This window comes from Musca autumnalis, unplaced genomic scaffold (genome assembly GCF_047663935.1).
Source record: "Musca autumnalis isolate F117 unplaced genomic scaffold, ASM4766393v1 scaffold_1, whole genome shotgun sequence".
NCBI classification, from domain to species: domain Eukaryota; kingdom Metazoa; phylum Arthropoda; class Insecta; order Diptera; family Muscidae; genus Musca; species Musca autumnalis.
In genome coordinates, this window is record NW_027411644.1 from 332928907 (window position 1) to 332951048 (window position 22142).

At 33.6% G+C, this 22142-nt stretch overlaps 2 protein-coding genes across 11 annotated transcripts in view; both read right to left on the reverse strand.

The window, feature by feature from the left end:
* Nucleotides 1–22142, reverse strand: part of LOC141390238 (uncharacterized) — a 95955-nt gene that overhangs the window by 22273 nt on the left and 51540 nt on the right. The window lies entirely within an intron of this gene.
* LOC141390236 (GTP-binding protein Di-Ras2) overlaps nt 1166–22142 on the reverse strand; it is a 49817-nt gene continuing 28840 nt past the window's right edge. For 6 of the 10 annotated variants that reach the window (XM_073963040.1, XM_073963035.1, XM_073963039.1 and 3 more), the window contains 3 exons: nt 18957–19142; nt 18691–18861; nt 1166–11318 (listed from right to left, as the gene is read on the reverse strand). In XM_073963040.1, coding sequence (XP_073819141.1) covers nt 11145–11318; nt 18691–18861; nt 18957–19070 — 459 coding nt within the window. In that variant the 5' untranslated portion in view covers nt 19071–19142 and the 3' untranslated portion in view covers nt 1166–11144. The other 4 variants (XM_073963033.1, XM_073963034.1, XM_073963041.1 and 1 more) reach the window with 4 other exon arrangements.

Sequence of the window (22142 nt, forward strand, 5' to 3'; positions counted from 1 at the left end):
CAATAGTTTGGCTGTAACTGACCATAATTCCAGAAATTATGTAAACTTTCATATATTTTATCAATTTTGATGCGATAAGTGCGGTTTTTCCTTGTTCGTCTATATGACACATAAGTTATACTACTTTAGGACCACAATATTGCTGAAGAGCGCAAAGCAAAATTCTTATTAGTTTCGGAGATAAAGCCCGGAAAAAATGTCGTTTTAGCCCGGTATAGATGAGTCCATTGAAGTCTCAATATGTACTTACAGAAAATGGCCACTAGAAGTTGTTTGCATTTTCAGTGTTGCACAGTGTTATGTAACCTTCTAACAATTTTTCATTTTGTTTATTTTACAACAATTCATTTTTTTGTAGTTATTACAAAAACAAAAGAAATTTTAACAATTTTTCAGTCGATAAAAGTTATTGAATTCCTTCACTGATGTTGGACAATTTTGAGTTATCCCTTAGATTTATTAAGTCTGTCTGGTTACTTTCCCAGCAAGAATTGTCCAGCAAGAACTTTCTCAGAGAGTAAGGGGTTTTTATTCTCTTTTGCTAGAAAATTTTAAAAAGTAAACAGACACCTTCCCAGCAAAAACCAACAAGCAATCAGCTGACTTGCCAAAACAGAACAATTTGTCCGCCAACAAAGGAAGCAAACACGTTGTATTTTATTAAAAATGAAACAAAAAAGTATTTTTCCACTTTACAAATTTGTTCTCCATAAAACAGTACAATTAGACTATGTTACATCCACAATAAAATTGTTTTTAATGTTCACAAACATAAATCAACAAAAAACTAAAAACGGCTGATTGATTGTTTTCAGGAAGAAGAAGAGCTTGCAAGTGCTTGCTAGAAGAAATTTGTCCAGCAAGAATTTGCAAGCTCTCAGTGAAAGAACTGTCAAAATGTCTCTCTCGAATCGCTCTCTTTTGCTGGTTTTTTGTGTTAACAGACGACTTCCAGCAACAATTGGTACAAATTGTTACAAATTTTAGGGTAACCAGACACAGCTATTATAATTCTTTGTTTTTCCGCGAAAAACAACATTTTAGAAATATTGTTCTATATTGATCGACAAGATTCCAAATGATACAAACCAGTTATACATAAAGTTCACAGGATTCCGAAAAGAGGTGTAGAGCTATTAAATAAATGCAAATAAAAGTCTTGGTATTCTTCAAATGATAGGGCCTGTTTATGTATGTCGATAAGAAAACGAATGCGGAAGAAAAACTACCAAACTTGAGTGTGTATTTCAAATTTGTTTTTTGTTTGGAAGCAAAAGGAAATGAAATAATATTTCAAAAACTAAAGTTTGGGTGTCTTTCATGCGCACACATTTTCGTTTCGAAATACATAAACTGGGGGTTAATTTTATTTTCAACTATTATAATAGGTTGCATATGATAGTAGTAAATATTTGATCGTTTCTTGGTAGAAAGTACATAGTAATTCAATATACAGTAGCAACCGTTCATTCGTAAACTCGTGAAAAGATCGTTGACTTTTTTCTACAATTTCGTCTTTGAAGGTGTGCCACTGCATACGTTTATACATACCATTGTTTATCTTATATAATTGATAAGTTAGCGTACTGTGGTGCGTCATTATGGCAAATCACCTTTTGTTATTCAAGAATTTTTAAAGAACAAAAATAAACTTTGGAGGCTTTAAGAATATGAAGCTCACATTAAAACTTAAACATGAGACGATTCTGCATTTAGTTCAAATCTGAATTAGATTAAATATAACTTTTAACTAATATAAATTGGTAACAAATTTAGCCAATAACAAAAGGTAAATTGTAATAACGACCGTATGTTATAATATTAGATAGGGATGATTTGCAAAGTGTCTTTGTAATACTCGTCGGTAGTCATTACCAACAATAGTGTGGAATCGAAATATGTCCTTCCCATGAATAAATATATTTTAGCTACATATGGAAAAGCTTGTTCATTTTTATATTGGCTTAACATAATAGTTTTAAATAAATTTTTTAATACTAAAGTTAATAACATTTTTGTGTCCAAAGCAAATCGATAACGATGCTTTGAAATTCTGACTTAAAATTACAATAAATAAATAGTTCAATAACTGTGATATCTTGTCTTTGTAAATTTGATTTTGTTTATTAAATATAACATTGTTCGCTTTTATGTTAAAAAAAATAAAAAAAAATCTTTAGAAGCATTGTTATGTAATTATGTATAAATATAAGATGTACATTTTTAATTATTCGTTGTATTTCAATGAAATCTTATTATTGTATTTTACAGTGTGTGTTGTGGTTCTTCCTTAGTTCATAATTTTTTCTTTCAAATTACTTATTGTGTTTATACGATGCGACAATACACAGTCAGATGTGCATGTTTGAATTCCGTCAGTTGACAAATGTTTATCAAAGCCTACGAATTTCTATTTGAAATTATTGGTCCTCTATTAGCATTTTAAAGAAAAGAAGAAATTAACGAGCAGAGTTTTCTGTGATATATTTTTAAAAAACAGAAAAAATCATTCAGAATTCATTAACTAGTTAGAAAATATACGAAAAGTACTGCAAGTATACTATAACGCATGTACATTCGGGTTTTCACAGTTACAATATTTTCTCTAATCCCATTTCGATAGGACTTGCGGCTTCCCAGGAAAATCGTGAGAACCTAAACAGTCCTAAAAATGTGAAATTTGGCGATTTCTTTTGTTTTTTTTTATTTTTCCCATTTATGAACATTGTAGTTTCAGAATCCGCAAACAAAAGTTCCTTTCATTTAAAGTTGGTTCAAGAGCACGTATGAATATGATCTATTCCGGCAGAAGGAAATCATTTTTCCAAATTTCTTTTTTCATTTCATAGCATTTTTTCCATTTATAATACTTAAATGGAATAACTTCAAACTATCTTTGAATTTTCTTTGACGATATTCTACGTCAAAGCTTTATAAAGAGAAAGCAAAAAGTGTTTTACCAATAAAGGGTTTGTATATGCAACACATTTTGCGATTTGTTTTTAAGACCATATCTGACATTCATCAACGTTCAATAAATTTTAATGAAAATATTCAGAGGCTTTCTTAGTCATTAATAGGCAATAGTTCATTTTCGCAACAGGAAATCATTTTTGGGAAAAAGGTCAAAAAGTCTTAAAAGATGTGGCATTAAAAGAGCATGAGCCATTTTGACTTTAAACCATCTCGGTAAAAATGCTCACAGAATACAACTTGCGTAGAATATAGTAGATTTTAGATTGAATGAAATCAATGTGAGAGTCAAAGCATAGCCTGTTATCTAACATTACTGTTTGTCGAGTTTGAGATCATGTTTTTTATATAATTCTTCAGGGATAATCTACCAAATATTTATTTAATAGGGATTGCAAAAAATATCGACAAACACTTGTTTAATTTGAGAACAAATATAAAAAAGTCGAAGTAATAACTTTGCACCTCACAATAATTTTTAATTGCATTATTACACCAATATAACGATACGATTACATCATGGTAGAACAAGAAAATGTAACAGCAATACCCAGCTGACTGAACTGGGCTGTAATGTTAGTGTCAAATTCCATACAACATTTTATATATTTATTTTTATGTTCGATGTATATTAGGGACATATAGTTTTTGGAGAAAAAATATATTCATAAAAAAAAAACTTTTTCCCATAAAGACTTCTTCATATAAATGACATGTAACCTCCTCCAAGTACGAACGCTGTGCCGCACACTAAAACACCGCTTATAGAGGCGGTACAACATTTGTTAATATGGTGTGGTATTTTGATAAGTTTGAAAAAAGAAAGCCCTAATCAAAAACAAGAGATTGAAACAGCTTCTCCTTTTTCAATGAATTTCCAGCGACCTCAAACATATTTGCAAGAATTATACTTTCTGCGAGAAATAATGCATTTAGTGGAATGATATGGAAACATTAAAATTGAAAATCTACCGAATTGTCATTCATGTTTTCCAAAATATTCAATCAAATGTGAAAAACATTAGTTTTTTAAATTCCAATAATTTATAGACATTTACCGATTACACTAACGTTACAAACAAAAACAAATTCTTATGTGGTTGTTGTTGAGTTGTATTTGACGATACATATAAAATATTAATTATATTTTTAAGTACTTAGTAACAATCAAACATCCCATTTTCCACAAGTCCCAAAATCGTTGAAAACCCCAATAATGTTAAGAAATCACTACGAAGCTTTCAATGACGGGAATGTGGTAAATATATTTAAACATGTATTACATACAAGGGGTGCATGACAGTAGAGGAGTTCCGATAAACATTTTTTGGTGGAGTCAAGGATGCGAGAATAACATTTTCTTACATACATGAAACAATCGATACATTTCATATATTTTCTAATGAAACTTTTGAAAGACTTGATATTTCAAGGTTTTTAATTCACCACTAAGCGTAAAAAAATACATTTAATTTTTTACATCTCATATTCTTATATCTGTGTAATAATTAAACAATTATTATTACCAATACTTTTCTGCTAGTGTTTGTATTAATTTAATTGCCAAACACTGAAATGATTAAAAATTATTTTATTTGATTTATAATTTGTCGGGGAAACAAACGGTTGCTGCATCATGTTATTTATGTACATATGTATATATGCATGTATCTATGTCGCTTAGTGTAATGTAATAAAACTATGAGCATTATTGATTCTACATAAATAATAAAATTTCAAAATCCCAAAACGAGCGCATTTGTAAATATCGCGCAAGTCGTCACCTTTGGAAATTCACAAAACTTCTCGTATAAAGTTAATGTTTGTTTTCGTTTTAAACACCATAAGTAGTGACATTACTAACATTTTGTCTTCATTTTAATTATAGTACTTCCAAAAGATAATTAAAGCTTTGGTTCTTTGTTTTCTATTCTTATCGATAATAAAGTAAACAAACAATTAAAACTATCTAATTAATTTTGCATATATGTGTACTGTATACATACATATATTAATTAATTATGAATAATACAATATATTACTATATGTTTATTGTTTTTTTCCTTATTTGCTTTTAATAAATCACTAAATAAGCAAAAAACTACAACATTTTAATTCCGATATTTTTTTGTTTTCTTAATAAAATATGTTTGAATTATTTGTAGCAAAAACTACTTATTTGTATCTAAAAATGTGTGCTAGTTTGTAAGGAATGTGTTTTATGCATCTTTGGTATATATGTATGTATGCATTTGTATGTAATACTACATACGTACATACCTGTGTATGTAGCTTCTTAAAAAATAAATAAAGAAATAAATAAATATTCAGCAATCTGTCTATTAAAATTATACATAAATATTTAACGTTTTTCCTATATCGGAATATGTTTAAATCGCATGGGTGTAACAAACATACACTGATGTGTGAAACATGTACCTCTTCCATTAAATATAGGCTTTGATTGGGCCTAAACAGACATTTGTGGTAAACCGAGAATAAGGCACGGCTCTTCGAAAAGTATTGGTCTGTTCCAGTACTGCAAGAATCTACTAATTTTTACTATTTTTGTCGATAACATAAAGGAAAAATTGTTATCGTAGTAAAAAATAGTAGCTTCTTGCAGGTTCTGGAACAGAGCATATGTGAAAAAGACATATTTACATATTTTACATTAATCAATACACCATACGTCTGGTATTGTTCTAGTCCTTCCTATCCAGGAAACAAGTTCCTGCCATATGAACTATATAGTTCTACGCAGTTCCAAAAGCCCACATCATTTGTGTGAACAAACTATGTATACGTAATATCAATCGTTTTTTGACGTTACTCAGATTACCCAACTCTACGACATAAGCTTCCCTGTAGGACTTTTATTAACAAGTTTTAAAAACTGTTTATTATAAATCGATTAATTTTAAACTATAAATTGGTTTAAAAATCATATGAAGCTAAACAGAAAAAAGCCACAATTGTCCAACATTGTACTACTTTTCAGTTAACTATAAATTGATTCAAAAGTTATCGAGAGGCCAACCACTTTGAAAACAAGAACATTTGTGCTTGTCGAAAAAATAATTCGAAAATATCAATGAATTGTTTTCACTTGTAATAAATAGCGAAAATTTAAAATAGTTGTGATAAATATGTCGGGTTTTGTGCCAAAATTAGTTGTTTAAGAATATAAATCAACAAATAAATAAACAAATAACTCACGTAGTTCAACAATTGGTCTGTTCCAGTACTGCAAGAATCTACTAATTGTTACTATTTTTGTCGATAACATAAAGGAAAAAATGTTATCGTAGTAAAAAATAGTAGCTTCTTGCAGGTTTTGGAACAAAGCAATTAATAACCAAAACGTATAATTACATATAATGCCAAATTTAAATATTTGAAAATCATGACATTTTATGGCCCGTTATTTCATCCTTTCTGTATTTAAATGGTGACTGGTATCGGACTGTTAACCCGTTTTTAATTGTTACAAATTTGCTTCAGTAATAATAGTCAGATAAATTAAAAGCAAATTTGTTTTCCTTTTCCTCGACATGATGTACATATATAACATTTATTCTAAATGCAAGATGTAGTAATGAATGCCTGGTAATTCGAACTTCATTCCTTACTTTTGTTAAAGAAAGGTATAACATAAATGGACTTTAAAGACAAGATGTAAGAACGGGTCTATGTACTTTATTGTTGAGTATCAGCTACCAACACGTATCATCAGGTAGTTCATTGGGTCTAAACGGGTCTATGTAGTTTATTATTTGGGTAATACGGACGCTCAGAGAGCGTTGTTGTGGTAGGTTGGTGAATAATTAATGGTAATAATTTTACGAAAAATAAAATTTGAAAAAAAAAAAACATTTTTACAGTTGTTTTTTTTTAATCTTGCAATTTCTTGTTGAAAAAATGTCTTCAAGCAACAACGTGAAAGATGAAGAAGCTGCCATTTCATATCCAAGGAAAAATACTTAACAGTCTTCGTGCAGGAATCTATTAATTTTTACTATTTTTTTCGATATCATAAAGGAAAAATTTTAATCGTAGTAAAAAATAGTAGCTTCTTGCAGGTTCTGGAACAGGCATTATATTTATGGATAATTTTAATATGTTTTTACGATTATTATTTAAAACAACACATTTGTTTTCAAAAATTGTTCATTTTTTATGCTCACGAAGGTGTAACCGTTCGAGGACAATGGCTGTAGTAATCATTATAACGAAATCAAAAAGTATGGAGCACCACTACCGCAGGTCCATTTCCATTGAAAAACATACAGCGTAACATGTTACCAACATATTATTTATTTAAGGCCTCGTCTTGGGCATTTTATTAAATGGGATCCATATTTAATATGTTTTCCGCGATATTAAATATTTATAGGTTTTTCAACAATAGTAAAACTTGCGCATGTTTGTCCTACAAGTGAAGAGGCTATGAAGTTAGTTTTTGTTATCTTGGCGTTTCCAAAGTTAAGACATTCCATGGCACAATTACCAAGGTAGTGGTATCACGCCAGCTGTTGGAATATTAAATGTCAAATCCCTTTATAAAAAATGTATTTTTGTAGTAATTTTCACAACAACATAAAACAATGTTGACATAACATATTCAAAACTTTACGATACCACTACCTCGATAATTGTGCCATGGACATGTCCATGTATAAAGGAAACAATCATTATGTTCCCGTACTGTTTAACTGTTGAAACTGGCAAACTTTAAATATTGCTTTCTCATAACAAATTGTTGTAAAAGTACAGGAATGTCGAAATAGACGTAATAAGTTTATAGGCAAATGAGTTTATAGGCAAGAGGTGTGAAGGGGGTGAAACTCTGTACACAAGGTTCTGTAATCTGAAATTATTCTTTGTGTTTAAATTCGTATCTCTCAAGCCAATTCAAAGCAATGAAAATATCGTCAATGAAAATTTGGAAGAAAATGGCAAAACATTTTCAATGAAAATTTTCATAGTCTGACATAAGACTATAGCTTCGTTCCAGAACTAAAAAGTTTTTACTCATTTTGAACATTTTTCCCCGAAATGCGTTCCCGTACACCAAAAAAGTTGCAAAATGTTCACTTCTCTTTGAACAAAAATGGCGCTGAATGGCTTTCTCTTTAGAAACCTTTTACACGACAAATTTGAGCGAGCAAAAATGTGCAACATGTTTGCCGGCTTCCGATTCGCTGACACGCCGACTTTGACATTTGTTCCAGATTTTTTGACGTTTCTGCCATTTTTCCGTTCCCGTACATTTTGGAAAAATGTGTGCGTTGAACTCATTTTTGACAGTTTTCTCTTTTGAACATTTTACCATTAAAAAGTACTGGAACGAAGCTTATATAACTACAGTACTCAACAAGGCGAATTTAAGAAGGTGAAGAAGGTGAAAAGAAAACGATCAAATATTCTTCGCGATGCTAAAATAAAAATTATATGTTATTTATTTTTGTTTAAAAAATATGTTTTGGCAGCAAATGAAGACATCAGTTAGTATTATTGTTGGTCTGTTCCAGAACTGCAAGAATCTACTAATTTTTACATTTTTTTCCGATAACATAAAGGAAAAAAATTTTATCGTAGTAAAAAATAGTAGCTCCTTGCAGGTTCTGGAACAGGCATAATATCATCTCCATTCTTGCACCATGGTTCTGAATAAAAAAAAAAAAAACATGAAACAAATACACAATGTATAAACTTTAAAGAGTAAAAAGCATGATTTAATTACGAGGTGGCCCAGTAAGCCCAGCTGTAGCTGAATTCTGTAACTCATTTTTTGAGTTACCGACAAAAATAGGTAAAATTCAAATGCAAAAAAATGAATGAAAAGCATCAATCATAGACAAATAAAAGAATAGACAAAGAAATCCTCTCACCTAAATTCTCTCACTTAATGAAAATTGAGTTAGTTTACGAGATACTCAATTTTTAAAATGACAAGAACTATACATTTTTAAACTATTTTTGATGGTAAAAGACAATATGAGGGTAGTATATGGCCGGATCTACACCCTCATATAAAAAAATCAAAAAAAAAAAAAATCTTGCAATTTACCCAAAAACAAAATGCACAAAATGAACACAGAGGATATTGGTTGTAAGAGCGACCCCTACAAAAAACAAGCACACTACAATATCTTTGTCTATTCTTTTATTTGTCTATGGCATCAATAAAATTTGACAGCACTGTTGCTTTAATTTGGCTGTTACTGAACATGAAAATCATATCCCAAAACTCTTTTAAAACTGGACGAAATGTCAAATATACACCCAGTCGAAGAATTCAAAAGTTATACAATTATTATCTTAGACACCTGACATTTCGCTACGTTGGAAGCTCTTGTATTGAAAACAGTGCAATTTACCTTTTTCACTTTGAAGAGAATCAGAAGAAATAAACAACAAATTTTCATTGTGTTTTAGCCTAATACCATGTTACAATAAAGAAGGTATAAAATATATGTTCTTTAAAGGAAGCGAACGATAGATGTAGGGCATGGTAGAAATACAAGGTAGTCGGGAACATGAAATGTCAAACCCCTTTGTTGCAAAAATTTATTGTTGTAATTTCCCCACGACATAAATACACTTTTTGACATAAAATATTCAAATATGTCGATTCCATTACCTTGTATATCTACTATATAAGGTGATTTGGTGAAAAAACCGCACGCGCAACTTGATTATAAAAATTGAATTTATCAGAATTATTATTAATTATATTTTGGGCAATGTGGCGAAGTCACTTTAAGCCGATGAGATAACCAAACTGACATAACATTTGTTTTTCACTAATTTTCTTTAATTCTGAGAATCATAAAAATGTCGTAAACAGTTTTTTCAATGATATAATTTTTCTAACAAAAAAAAAAAAAAAAAAAAAACAATTAAACTTTTTTTCAAAGTGGTTGGTGTATTACCTTTTTCAATATTTGGAATAAACGTTATAATGGTTATTACATGGCACAATTACCCACATAGTGGTATCACGGTATCACACCAGCTGTTGTCAAAAATGAAAAGTCAAATCCCTTTATAAAAAAAATAATTTTGTTGTAATTTCCTCAACAACATAAATAAATGTTTGACATAACATATTCATATTGTGCCACAGGTTATTAGTCAACTTTTTTATATTTTAATGCAATAAACGTTAGTGATTAATAGCCAAAAGTTCGATTATCGGTGCTACAGGCTTCTTCTTTGTTATACCATGCCTAACTAGGCGTTTACACCAGACAATTTGTCTTCAAATACAACTCTGATTTACTAACACATACATACATACAGTTGTCGGCTGTCTCCCAGCTGTCCATCATTTTTTCACAGACAGTCGGGTTAAGAAATTTTTGACATTTTCTAAAAATAAATGAGATAATAATTGAAATGTGTTGAAAACAAAAGAACATGAACAAAAACAAAATATGTGAACGAAAAAGAAAATGAAATCGACGATTTTTATTCATAGTTGTACAATTGTTTTCGCATTTGTCTGGACACCTAAAACGCAGGGTTATACCCTATGTCTGTCTACTAGGGTGGTTTTAAAAAAAGTTTACAATTTCCGGAAATTAAAAGAAAGAGATTGACAAATCTTCTCTTAAATGTGTTACTGCGTGATGACGGCGTTTTCACTATATTTTTTTAACATAAAGTGCCTTTGCCATACTGTCCAGATAATATTATTTATCGTATATATTGCTGTATTCAAATAACTTAAGAGAAACGGTTAAATACGCTAATGTTGATTTCTTCGATATTTTGCATATCTATGAATTTTGGGAATGGCTTCGTCGTGAGCGTTTTAAAGTACCTTTACATTTTGCGGTCATTACCATGCAATTTACCCTATATTGATTTATAGAAGTTTCGACTATAATATGTATACGCAACTGTCTGCAAGTTACTTGCATGTGTAATCATTGGGTTAGTATAGATTGGATTACCGAAAACTGATTCACAACTAAAATTTAAAAGTTTCCAATACCTTTATCTAAAAAATAGAAAATTCACTTAGCACTTTTAACAAAATAGAAAGCTGAATACTGCAACAGTCCATCCAATAATTGGTAACAGCTTGCGAAGTCGGATGAATAAGGAATTAACATCTAATGTTTCCACGCATCAGTTTCACTCGATGTTTCGTGTATGGCTTACATCATGAGACATTTTTCTTTGGCACTACTTGAGCCCCCTCCATCACCTTCGCCGTTCTCAGCGATGGCACCGTTTGATTCCTTAGCCTTTTTCTCTTTCTTTTGTTTTTTCTTGGTTTTTGTATCCAACTGCAGTGACACAGTTCGGGTTTTTTCCAAATTCAGCAATTCCTAAAATTGAAGACAAAAATATATTTTTTTTTAGAATATTTGTAAATATCTAAAACATTAGGCTTATTTTATAATTCGTAATAATGTGTACAAAATGTTACTGAATCATGTTGGCCTAGGCAAATCTTCAGCTAAAGAGAGTGGGTTTAGTTAACAGTTTTGACAATTGTGTGTTACATACTTACTTACTTAGCTGGCCTATTACAGAACATTTGTTCTATAGGCCGAACTAAGAAGAGATCTCCATTCCTCTCTATTTGTTGCTTCGCACTCTGGAATACCGCGCCTTTTCATCTCATCATCCACTTGTTTGCGCCATCTATTCCTTGGCCTGCCAATTCTGCGTGCACCGCCATGTGGCATGTATTCATACGCCTTTTTAGCGGGTTCATCATCGCTCATTCTTATGTGGCCTAGCCAACGCAATCGCTGCATCTCGATACTTTTAACTATATTGATGTCGTTGTATAGCAGATACAGCTCGTGGTTCATGCGACGTCGATATTCACCGTCAACGCAGATTGGTCCGTAGATATTTCGAAGAATTTTTCTGCCATGTCTGCTTGCGCAAGTACCCAGGCTTCGGAGCCATACATCAGCACTGGTAGTATCAGTGTTTTGTAGAGGGTTATTTTTGTTTGACGAGATGTGGATTTGTTTTTAAACTGCTTACTTAAACCAAAGTAGCATCTGTTGGCCAATACAATTCTTCTTTTTATTTCACAGCTGATGTCTTTTGTTGTGTTTACGGAGGTGCCGAGGTAGACGAAGTCTTTTACTACCTCAATATTATAGGAACCAACATCCACAGTCGGTCCGAGCTCAATGGATGCATTGCGCGTCTACACCATCAACTTGGTCTGCTCACCGTTTACCGCCATACCCACTTTAGCAGATTCTCCTTCGACCTTTATAAAGGTATCAGTTACTTCTTTTACTGATCGGCCCATGATGTCTATATCATCAGCATAAGCAAGTAACATGTGACTATTGGTGTAGATTGTGCCACTTCTTTTGACGTTTGCCTCTCGTATAACCTTTTCTAGCAGGATGTTGAAGAGGTCACACGAAAGGCTGTCTCCTTGTCTGAAACCTCTTTTGGTACCAAACTCTTCGGAGAGGTTCTTTCCTATTTTAACTGAGGACCTCGTGTCAGTTAAAGTCATTTTACAAAGCCGGATGAGCTTTGCGGGGATACCAAATTCAGACATGGTTTGGAATACCTTTGAACGCATCGGGCTGTCAAAGGCTGCTTTATAATCGACAAAAAGGTGGTAGGTGTCGATCTGCATCTCTTGGGTCTTCTCCAGGATTTGCCGCAGGGTAAATATCTGGTCAATGGTGGACTTGCCAGGTCTAAAGCCGCATTGGTATGGTCCAATTATCTCGTTGACCATAGGCTTTAGTCGTTCGCACAATATCCCTGACACGATCTTGTCTTATCTCCCTTCTTGTGGACGGGGCACAGGATACTCAGGTTCCAATTGTCGGGTACTCGTTCTTCCTGCCAGATGGTGCTAACTAGCTGATGAATACACCTTATCAGCGTGTCGCCTCCGATTTTGAACAGCTCGGCTGGTAAGCCATCGGCCCCTGCTGCCTTATTATTCTTCAGCCGATTTATTGCTGTCTTTACCTCATCTTTGCTGGGCGGTATACATTCAATACCATCTTCTGGGATTGGGACTGTGGTATCTTCGTCGTCTTCGTTCGCTGCTATTGGATACCAACAGTTTTGAAAAATGTTCTTTCCATATCCTGAGTACACTATCTGTATCTGTTACCAAATTACCTTGCTGATCTCTACAGGAGGATGTGCCTGTACCAAAGCCATCAGATTGATGCTTGACTCTTTGGTAGAATTTTCGGACTTCATTCTGGCTCCTGTACATCTCGATTTTTTCACACTCCCGCTTTTCCATCTCTCTCTTTTTCCTGCGGAAAAGACGTTTCTCCTCTCTCCTTTTCTCCCTGTATCTCTCTCGTGCGCTACGCGTTGCTACGGATTGTAAAGTAGCCCTATATGCCGCATTTTTCTCTTCGGTGGCAGCACGACACTCCTCATCATACTATGGATTCCTTGGTGGAGGTCTCTGGTATCCAAGTATGGATTTTGAGGCTGTTTGCATGGAGTGGGCAATGCTTTGCCATTGCACTGATATGTTATCGGGATGAGGAGTGCTTTGATTAAGCAATTGGGCTAGTTGGGTGGAATATGCTGTGGCTATCTGTTGTGATTGCAGCTTACCGATGTCTAACTTTCGTGTTGTGTCTGTTCGTACTTTGTTTGCTAGGTGCGTACCTTTGCTGCAACAAGGTAGTGGTCCGTATCAATGTTTGCGCCTCGGAACGATCGTACATCCAACACGCTCGATGAATGTCTTCCATCTATCACAAAATGATCAATTTGATTTCTTGTTTTCTGATCTGGAGACAGCCAGGTGCCCTTATGAATATCGAGATGATTAAATCTGGTACTACTAACTACCATGTTTTTTGCAGCTGCAAAGTCTATCAGCCTCATACCATTGTCAGATGTTTCACTGTGGAGACTGAATTTCCCGACTGTTGGGCCAAAGATATTCGCCTTTCCAATTTTGGCATTAAAATCGCCTAGAATGATTCTAATGTCATGGGCAGGGCAACGGTCATAAGTTTCTTCAAAGCGCTCGTAAAATATATCTTTAGTCTGTTCGTCCTTTTCTTCAGTGGGAGCATGAGCGCAAATAAAGCTGATGTTGAAGAATTTAGCTTTTATTCGAATTGCAGCAAGTCTTTCATTCACTGGGGTGAAGCTGGATACCAGATGTTTTAGTCTCCGACTAACTACGAATCCACAACCAAACTCATGCTTTACGTCATGGCAGCTATAATACAGTGCGTCACCTTTAGGTGTTGTTGTGACGCCTTTCCCAATCCATCGTATTTCCTGTATGGCAGTAATATCGGTCTTGTACTTTTCAAGTACGTCTGCCAATGCGAAGACTGCACCTTCTCTATAAAGAGTGCGAATATTCCAGGTGCAGATTCGCAGATCATGGCCCTTAAAACGTTTGCGGGGTTCGTCAACTTTAGAGGGGTTTGTTTTCTTTTCTTTCGTTTTTTCATAGTAGGCTGTTTTTTTTTTTTTCTAGGGGAGGGTTACTAACCCGACGCCCAAACCCAAGTTTTTAACGTTCATATGGGTGAACGCGCGGCACATGTTAGCTCACTACCTTTAACGGGTGTTAAAAGCAGTTTCCCAGGTGACACCACGGGGAGGTCAGTGTCCACTTGGGATGAAAGAGGGACCAAGATAAATCCTGGGCTTTGCCATGTTAAAACCGGTCAGGACCGTTGCTTGGTATCTTCCATCCCCTACGTCACCCGACAATTGTGTTTAAACTTACAATTTTGTGCCGCACAAATCTGCATGCTTTATAAGCTCACTTATAGAAAGTTTACATATAACCCGATTTAATATATCCACTGGATATCATATGCAGCAATTCCATAGCATATAAGTCAAATAAATCCTCATAGGAAGATTTAAAATGTTTATGGCCAACAGCGAACATGTTTTTAAATCTTTCTTAAGACTTATAGCATAGACTAATAAATGCATAGACAGAGAAATTGTAATGTATTTGCCCTTAAGGAAACTGTGCAGCGTTTTCACTCAACAGTCTTCTACCAGAATAAATACCCGCTTGCGACGAAAATTCCAATTGTCGCAATTCAAGTAGTCCAGAACTAGTTCTAATCAGTACTAGTACAAATATTGGCCCCTAAGTAATGCGAAGGGAACCAATTGTCACCTTTTTATCCCCAAGTAAACGAGGAGGCGCTAGTTGCGACTTAATTAACTTAACTTAAACGACGAGTTGTATAAATGATTCACATTTACATTTTCTTCATAACTTTAATATAAATGAAGCATCCAATAACAGAAGCTAGTGTTGATGCACTGAATATCTTCGTACATATTGTTCTGGTATAAAAAAGGAATACGAAGGAAATATGCAAATCGCCCTCTTCTTCTCTCTTCCCGCTAGCAATTCCAATTGTCGCAATTTAAATAGTCCTATACTAGAGGTAAGTGGTACTAGTTCACAATTGACCCATAAGTAATGCGAAGGGAACCAATTGACACCTATATATCCCCAAGTAAACGACGAAGCGTCAGTTGTGACTATTTCCCACCACTTTTTTTATAAATAAACTGGTATATGACTGTAAACCTGGAACTAGTACAATACCACCTACAGGTAATGCATAGAGTGTCAATTGGTCACCTCCTATGACATCCCCATGTTAAAGTTTACAGTTGATTGCACTGTGAGGGGTCCGAACTGGAACTAGTTACTGTAACGCTGAGAATCAACGAGTTTCCGATGCCGATCTAGCCCATCGCCCAAGCGGGTAGTTTAAAAATGTATAGTTGTTGCAATTTTAAAAATTGAGTGCATATCCAACTGACTCAATTCACACTCAGTCCGAGAATATTGGTGAGAGGATTTCTTTGTGTATACTTTTATTAGTATATGCTTAAAGTTTTCCCGCAGCCGCATCAAACGCTGAGATTAGGTAGTAAATGGTCATGGTCGCTATCGATGTTCGCACCTTTCTTTTTACGTACATCTAACATACTTGTCCTCCACCTTTTACTTATACAATGCGATCAAATTGGTTCCTCGTGTTTCCATTCGGGGAGGTCCAGGTGTACTTGTGTATGTCCTTATGTGGGCAAATCGTTCCGCCTATCATCAACTCGAATGTCTGGCACAGATTCACTAGACGCTCACCGTTGTTATCCATAATGCCTAGCCCATGTGTACCCATGACGTGGTGCAGCCCCATGTTCACACTCCCACTTTCGCATTGAAGTCGCCTATTAACACCATTATATTTTTTTCTGGCTGTAGAGTTGCATACTTTCGTCAATTGTTCATAGAACATGTCTTTATCTGATTCATCGGCTTCCTCCGTAGGCGCATAGCATTGTATGGGTGTAATGTAAGTTTTTTTATAAGCGCTACTTAATCAGGCAGTTATTATCCTGTCGTTAAGGGGATACCGTGGTATAAGAGCATTTTTCATTTGTTTGGCTATTATTCCTGTTTTGCTAGTTGGATCAGGCGGGTACAATCTCAGTCTCTTCTTTGTTTTGTGTTCTAATTGTTTGTTTTGGTTTTTTTTCTTTAAAGATTTAGACATTTTTGTTTTGGGATCTACTCTTGTGTGTATTTTTTTTACATTTGTATATTTTTGATATATGTATGATGCTACATATAATATGAAAAACAAGTAAAAATGTAAAGTTCGCACGCACGGAACTTTATTATATCCCCTACAATGAAACATTCTGAACTCAAATGGAATAATTTGTTTACTTTCCTGTTCACGATACCAGTCGGAGACGTTTTTTGACCACTAAGAACTCCAAATAGCAAATTACAACCAATTCGAACAGAAAATGTAGATAAAAACCTCAAAATAACTGAAATAGGGAGGTACCGTAATATGAGGGCTATACCGAAACCTGGACCTAAGACCACAATTTTTGGCGCAGGAGGTTTTTGATCATTGAGAACTCCAAATGGCAAATTACAACCAATGCCGGCCGAAAATGTTGATAAAATTTTCAAAATACCTGAGGTCGGGAGGTATCGTAATATGAGAGCTATACCGAAACCTGGACCTAAGACCACAATTTTTGGCGCAGAAGGTTTTTGACCATTGGGAACCCCAAATACCAAAGTACAGCCAATTATGGCCGAAAATGTTGATAAAAGCTTCAAAATACCTGAAATCGAGTGGTACCGCTACATGGGGGCTATAGGAAAATCTGGACCTATATTGATGAAGTATTTTTTACTTATTTTTAGCATATACTGAAAAAATCAGATTGATCCGACGCACGTTGGGGCAAAATTGAAAAAACGGGTCTTAATTGAAAAATTGAAACACAAATTTTTGATAATCTGTCTTGACAGGGTTAACGAGTACAAAATTCTACCTCACTAGCCACAATAGCAAAGCCGTATGTTGTTTACTTTTCGTGTAGCACGGTGTTAAAGTTGAACATATTTTTAAAATTTAAGAAGCAGGTGAAAAGTATTAAGTTTTGCTGCTTTTAAATCGCCATAACGTAGTTTTTGCTACATATACTTGGCATTTTCAAAATGGATATTTCAAACAGAGGTAATTCTTAATATTTTAGGAAAAAATTTTTTCTGAAATAGTCTTGTAGAAATGTGTTTAAAAATTCGTTAAAATGTGTCCAGATTTTGCATAATTTTGAAATGTATTGGAGTATAACAAACGTAAGAAATTTTTTTGTATTTTTCTCTTGATTGTTGTCTTTCATAATGCGCAAACAAAACTTGCGTCTTGTTTGCGCATTTTGAGTTATGTCAAAAATGGTGGAAATAGCCTAAGTTCAAATTTTTTGCATTTTGAGGTTTTTGTCTTCATTTTCCTTTTTATTGTAGTACAGTATGTCGTGTTTTGGTTTTATGTCTGTGTTCACCCTACATAAGACAATGTGTTCAGGTCCACCATTATGTTATAGTTACTATATATAATGATTTATATGAAATTATGGCGATGCACAAGGGCTGAAATCGCAAAAAATGGAGATTAATTAAAACAAATTAAATTCGGGTTTTGGTATAACTGTCGTTACATGGTAATATGGTACAAAATTCCAAGTCTTTAACCAAAATCTCAAATCAAATCTCAAAATCTCTAATCTAATGCAAAACATTCCGAAATATTTCACAAAAAAACTGGGTGGGTGTTTGACCAGAAATCTCAGATTTCTACCATAATCGTAACTCAGTTTAAAATGCAAAATAAAATGAAAAAGGTATGGCACGACAGAGGGTTAACCACATACTTCTTAAGCGAAAGGATATTGGTTGTGTAGCCTGTATTCGATCTTTCCATAGATGTTTAATTCAAACAGGCTGAGGGTATATCTCTGTCGGCAAAGCCAACTGTTACTTTTTTAACTGAACATCTATTTTTTTAAATGAATCGTGTTCTGTCATTTTGTTTTCTAAATGTACATATTTTCTCCAGTCTTTAGAATATTATGGCTTTGCCGATATCGACCTTCTATTAACATATGGAAACTCTTAATACTGGTCCTAAGTTAATACAGTATAACTGTCAAATTACATGTCGTATACTAGAAAATAAATGGTGAATCTCTAGGAATCCTCTAGGATTTCACAAAGAAAATGCGAAATGATGTCTTCTTCATAGTGAAGTGATCCATTATTCATTTGATTTTGTTTTTGGCTGACTTTAATTTTTTTGTTAATTAATATACATAATTATTTTAGCAAGGAAATCATCATGTTTATTCTTTTATCCGTTAACGTACCTGAAACAGCTCTGTAACATTGTGATTGGTTTTGGCAGATGTTTCCATAAATGAAATATTCCACAAGCGGGCTTGTTCCTTACCCTCGTCTTCAGTAACGTTTCGCAGCTCCGCACTTTCGTCGCATTTATTGCCAACCAGCATGACAGGTATATTAACAATATCTTGACCCTGGAAAATTTTCGAAATATGTATTACATGTGTATATTCTATGTACATATGTATATGTTTCATGGAAATTATTAAACGCATACATTCATACTTACCTTTAGTTCTTTTATGAGGCTCCATATTGGCTTTAATTCTTCTAAACTCTGCTTGGAGCACACCGAATACACCAAAATGAAGGCGTGGCCTTTTGTGATTGACAATCGTTGCATCGCTGGAAATTGATGGGAACCCGTTGTGTCAGTAATTTGTAATGTGCAGATGGTTTTATTGCAGCTGATGACCTATTGAGATGATAAGGATGTGAAATACTATTAACATACATTTGTACATAGTTTTGTTTATTAAATCCACATTTCCATACAGTAGCTTGACAAACGTATAATTTGAAAATTAGAACAACAAAAATTAAGATCGACATTTATCATTTAGACCCCATAAATTATTTATTTGGTGCAGTGTTTTTTCAAAGCACAGTAACTTGGCTTTCACTTTAAAGAACACTTATAAAAAATAACTAATTGCCATATCTGTTTTGTGGGTTTCTATTGATTTACTTGCAGTCAATGCAGAATATCCAACGGAATTAGCTGTAAATTGGCATTTCTGTACGAAAATTTGCCGGCATAGATATAGACACGAAAAGAAAAAAGGACTCTATTCAAAAAATACAAAAAGTTGCAATTGTTTCTTCACAACAGACGAGGCGACGCACAGTGGTTCAGAATCGTTTTTTCCTGGTCAAAATTCTGTAACTTTTGAACGGATAGAGATATTTTCATAATTCTTTTTTTGTTAGATAGATAACACAATCAGCTATCAGACGAATTATAAGCGTTAAAATTCGGTCTGGTAGATGCAGAGAAATTCGAGGTCAAAGTTAAACTTTTAAGTTTTCCAACTATTTTTCATCAAAATATGAGTATTTTTTTGGTTGTTATATCTTCCTATGTTTTAAAGATGGTCAAACACCAACAAATAAACAATAAAATTACCAAAAATTAAAAAAAAAATTGAAAAAATATGTTGACATTTTTTTTCAAAAATTTGTATAAAATTTTTTTCAAAAGATTTATTTTTTTTTCAAAAGTTAAAAAAAATATATTCCTTGGGTTTTTATAAAACTTATATAACTCGTATAAAAACTCATATACTCAAAAAAATGTTAATTTGTGTCGAAAAGCTGTAATTCATATGGAAACAGTATAGAAAAACACACATTTTTACCCATGTAATTTCAATAAATTGAAAAAAGTGTTAAACGGACTGAACGGGACGGGTACAAAAGTATATATGTGCTAAAAGAGAAGACTCTTGGGCATCTTTCTGTGAAAACCGAACCTTGTTCCATGTTGTTCCACAAAAGTTCTAGTCCACTAAAGTTGGAATTTCATAAAATTTAGTACCTGAGGAAAAATAAAATAGCTCATGTTGCGTAAGCGCTACGGTAATTTACTAAACGGCCACAATCCTACCTATCTTACAAAAAAACAATGAACGCAATAACTGTTATAGTTTCCGAGAAATAGCTACGTCTTTCTCGAGAAAGTTGCACAACTTACGTATTTCCCAAAAATGGTGAAAATTTTCGTCTTCAGGGGCACACCACGCCCACACCTTCCAATATTTTGACCTAATTTTTTGGTTTCCTTGGTTTCAATATGTTTACTATCGAACCCCATATAGAAATTAAATATCTTTGATAAAACAAAACTTTGATTTTTGGCCAGGAAAATCGATTCTTGAACCATTGTGCGACGTACGAAATAATGTACCTTCTTATTCCTTGGTCACACTAAAGAGTTTTTGTTGAAACAATGTCATGAAACCAAGGGTCCCTAGAGCAATAAAATAAAGTTACTGTAGTAAGGAACTCGATCTATAAATATCTAAAAGTTTCAATGAAACCACTGTAGTGTGACCGTCGACTTATCCAAATATTATCCAAATACGTTTTGACCAAAATCGCGTTAAAAAACAGCGTGAAAACATACAAACCTTTCTTTTTCATCCGTAAAAACAACAAATTTTATGTTTTATTTTGCTTCTGTTTTCGAAATAAAATAGACATACACACATAAATCAAAGACGTATAGCAATAAAGACCCGAACAAATGCATTTTCCAAAAACATATGCTAATAGTTCCACACTTTGGTTGCAGATGGCTACACAACTCACTGGAATTGATAACAGCAATGCCAATTGTTTTTGATTCTCATTTCTCGCGGCAGAAAACATTAACGTTGTGTTTTGTGGCTGAAATTTATTTCTTCACTATTTCTTATTTTTTATTTAATAAAAAAACAAAAGTCAACGCCGTAAAATTTGAGTTTTAATGTTTTTCTTGTCAATATTCCAATGAGTAACAGTTTTCGTTTAACAGAATGTTGCTATGATGTCGTAGCAACAGAGGTTAACTCCCTCTACAGTTAATTTTTAACAATTGACTTTTCCTATCTTGTAATATTGACATCTTTGCATAAATACAAAACATATTATACGTTGTGTCAAATTTTAATTTGTTCGACTTTAAATTTTATACGTTCGACATATTTCGGTAGTTTTCATAAGAATACAAACGCTTTAGGTATACGGACGTATTAAGGTATACCTCTTAGATTTTAATAGGTCTACCTCCCATGGTGCAATAATTTACAGGTACAATTAAGTGCCAGCTGTTTTGATTCTCCTGTAATACTAGTGCCAAATTCCAAAAGACATTTTGTATTCTTAAGGCCTGGGTACATAAGCTGCCTCGCCTGCTTGCCTTGCTTGCTTCTGATAAAAGAATAAACAAGAAAAGGGCAACCTAGTTCGCAATTTGCTCGGCCTTCTTTATTCTTTTATTTTTGTTATGTCAGAAATGAAGCAGGCAAGCAAGGCTTATGTACCCAGGCCTTTATTTCTATTTTCTATGTACATTAGGGATATATATTTTTTGAGAGCAAAATAAAAATCAGAATAAAAACTATTTCCCACGAATATCTCCGAAGATGAAACGGGAAGACTGCGTTCATATCAATGGACGATTTTTCGAGTCCGAACGAACTGCCTCACATAGTATGACATCACACACATATCGGGACGTTTCTTTAGAACAATTTCCTGAGGGATTTTACCCAATATCGATCTTCACACTGCGATCTTGTATTTATAAAAATATTTGTGTAATTTTTACAATGTTTTATTTAACTTGCTTTGTTGTCTGTTTAGTTCACCCCAAGTATGTTTGGACGAAATCCGTTTCAGACAATTTGGAGTTGATTTAGCAATATCCGTCCTT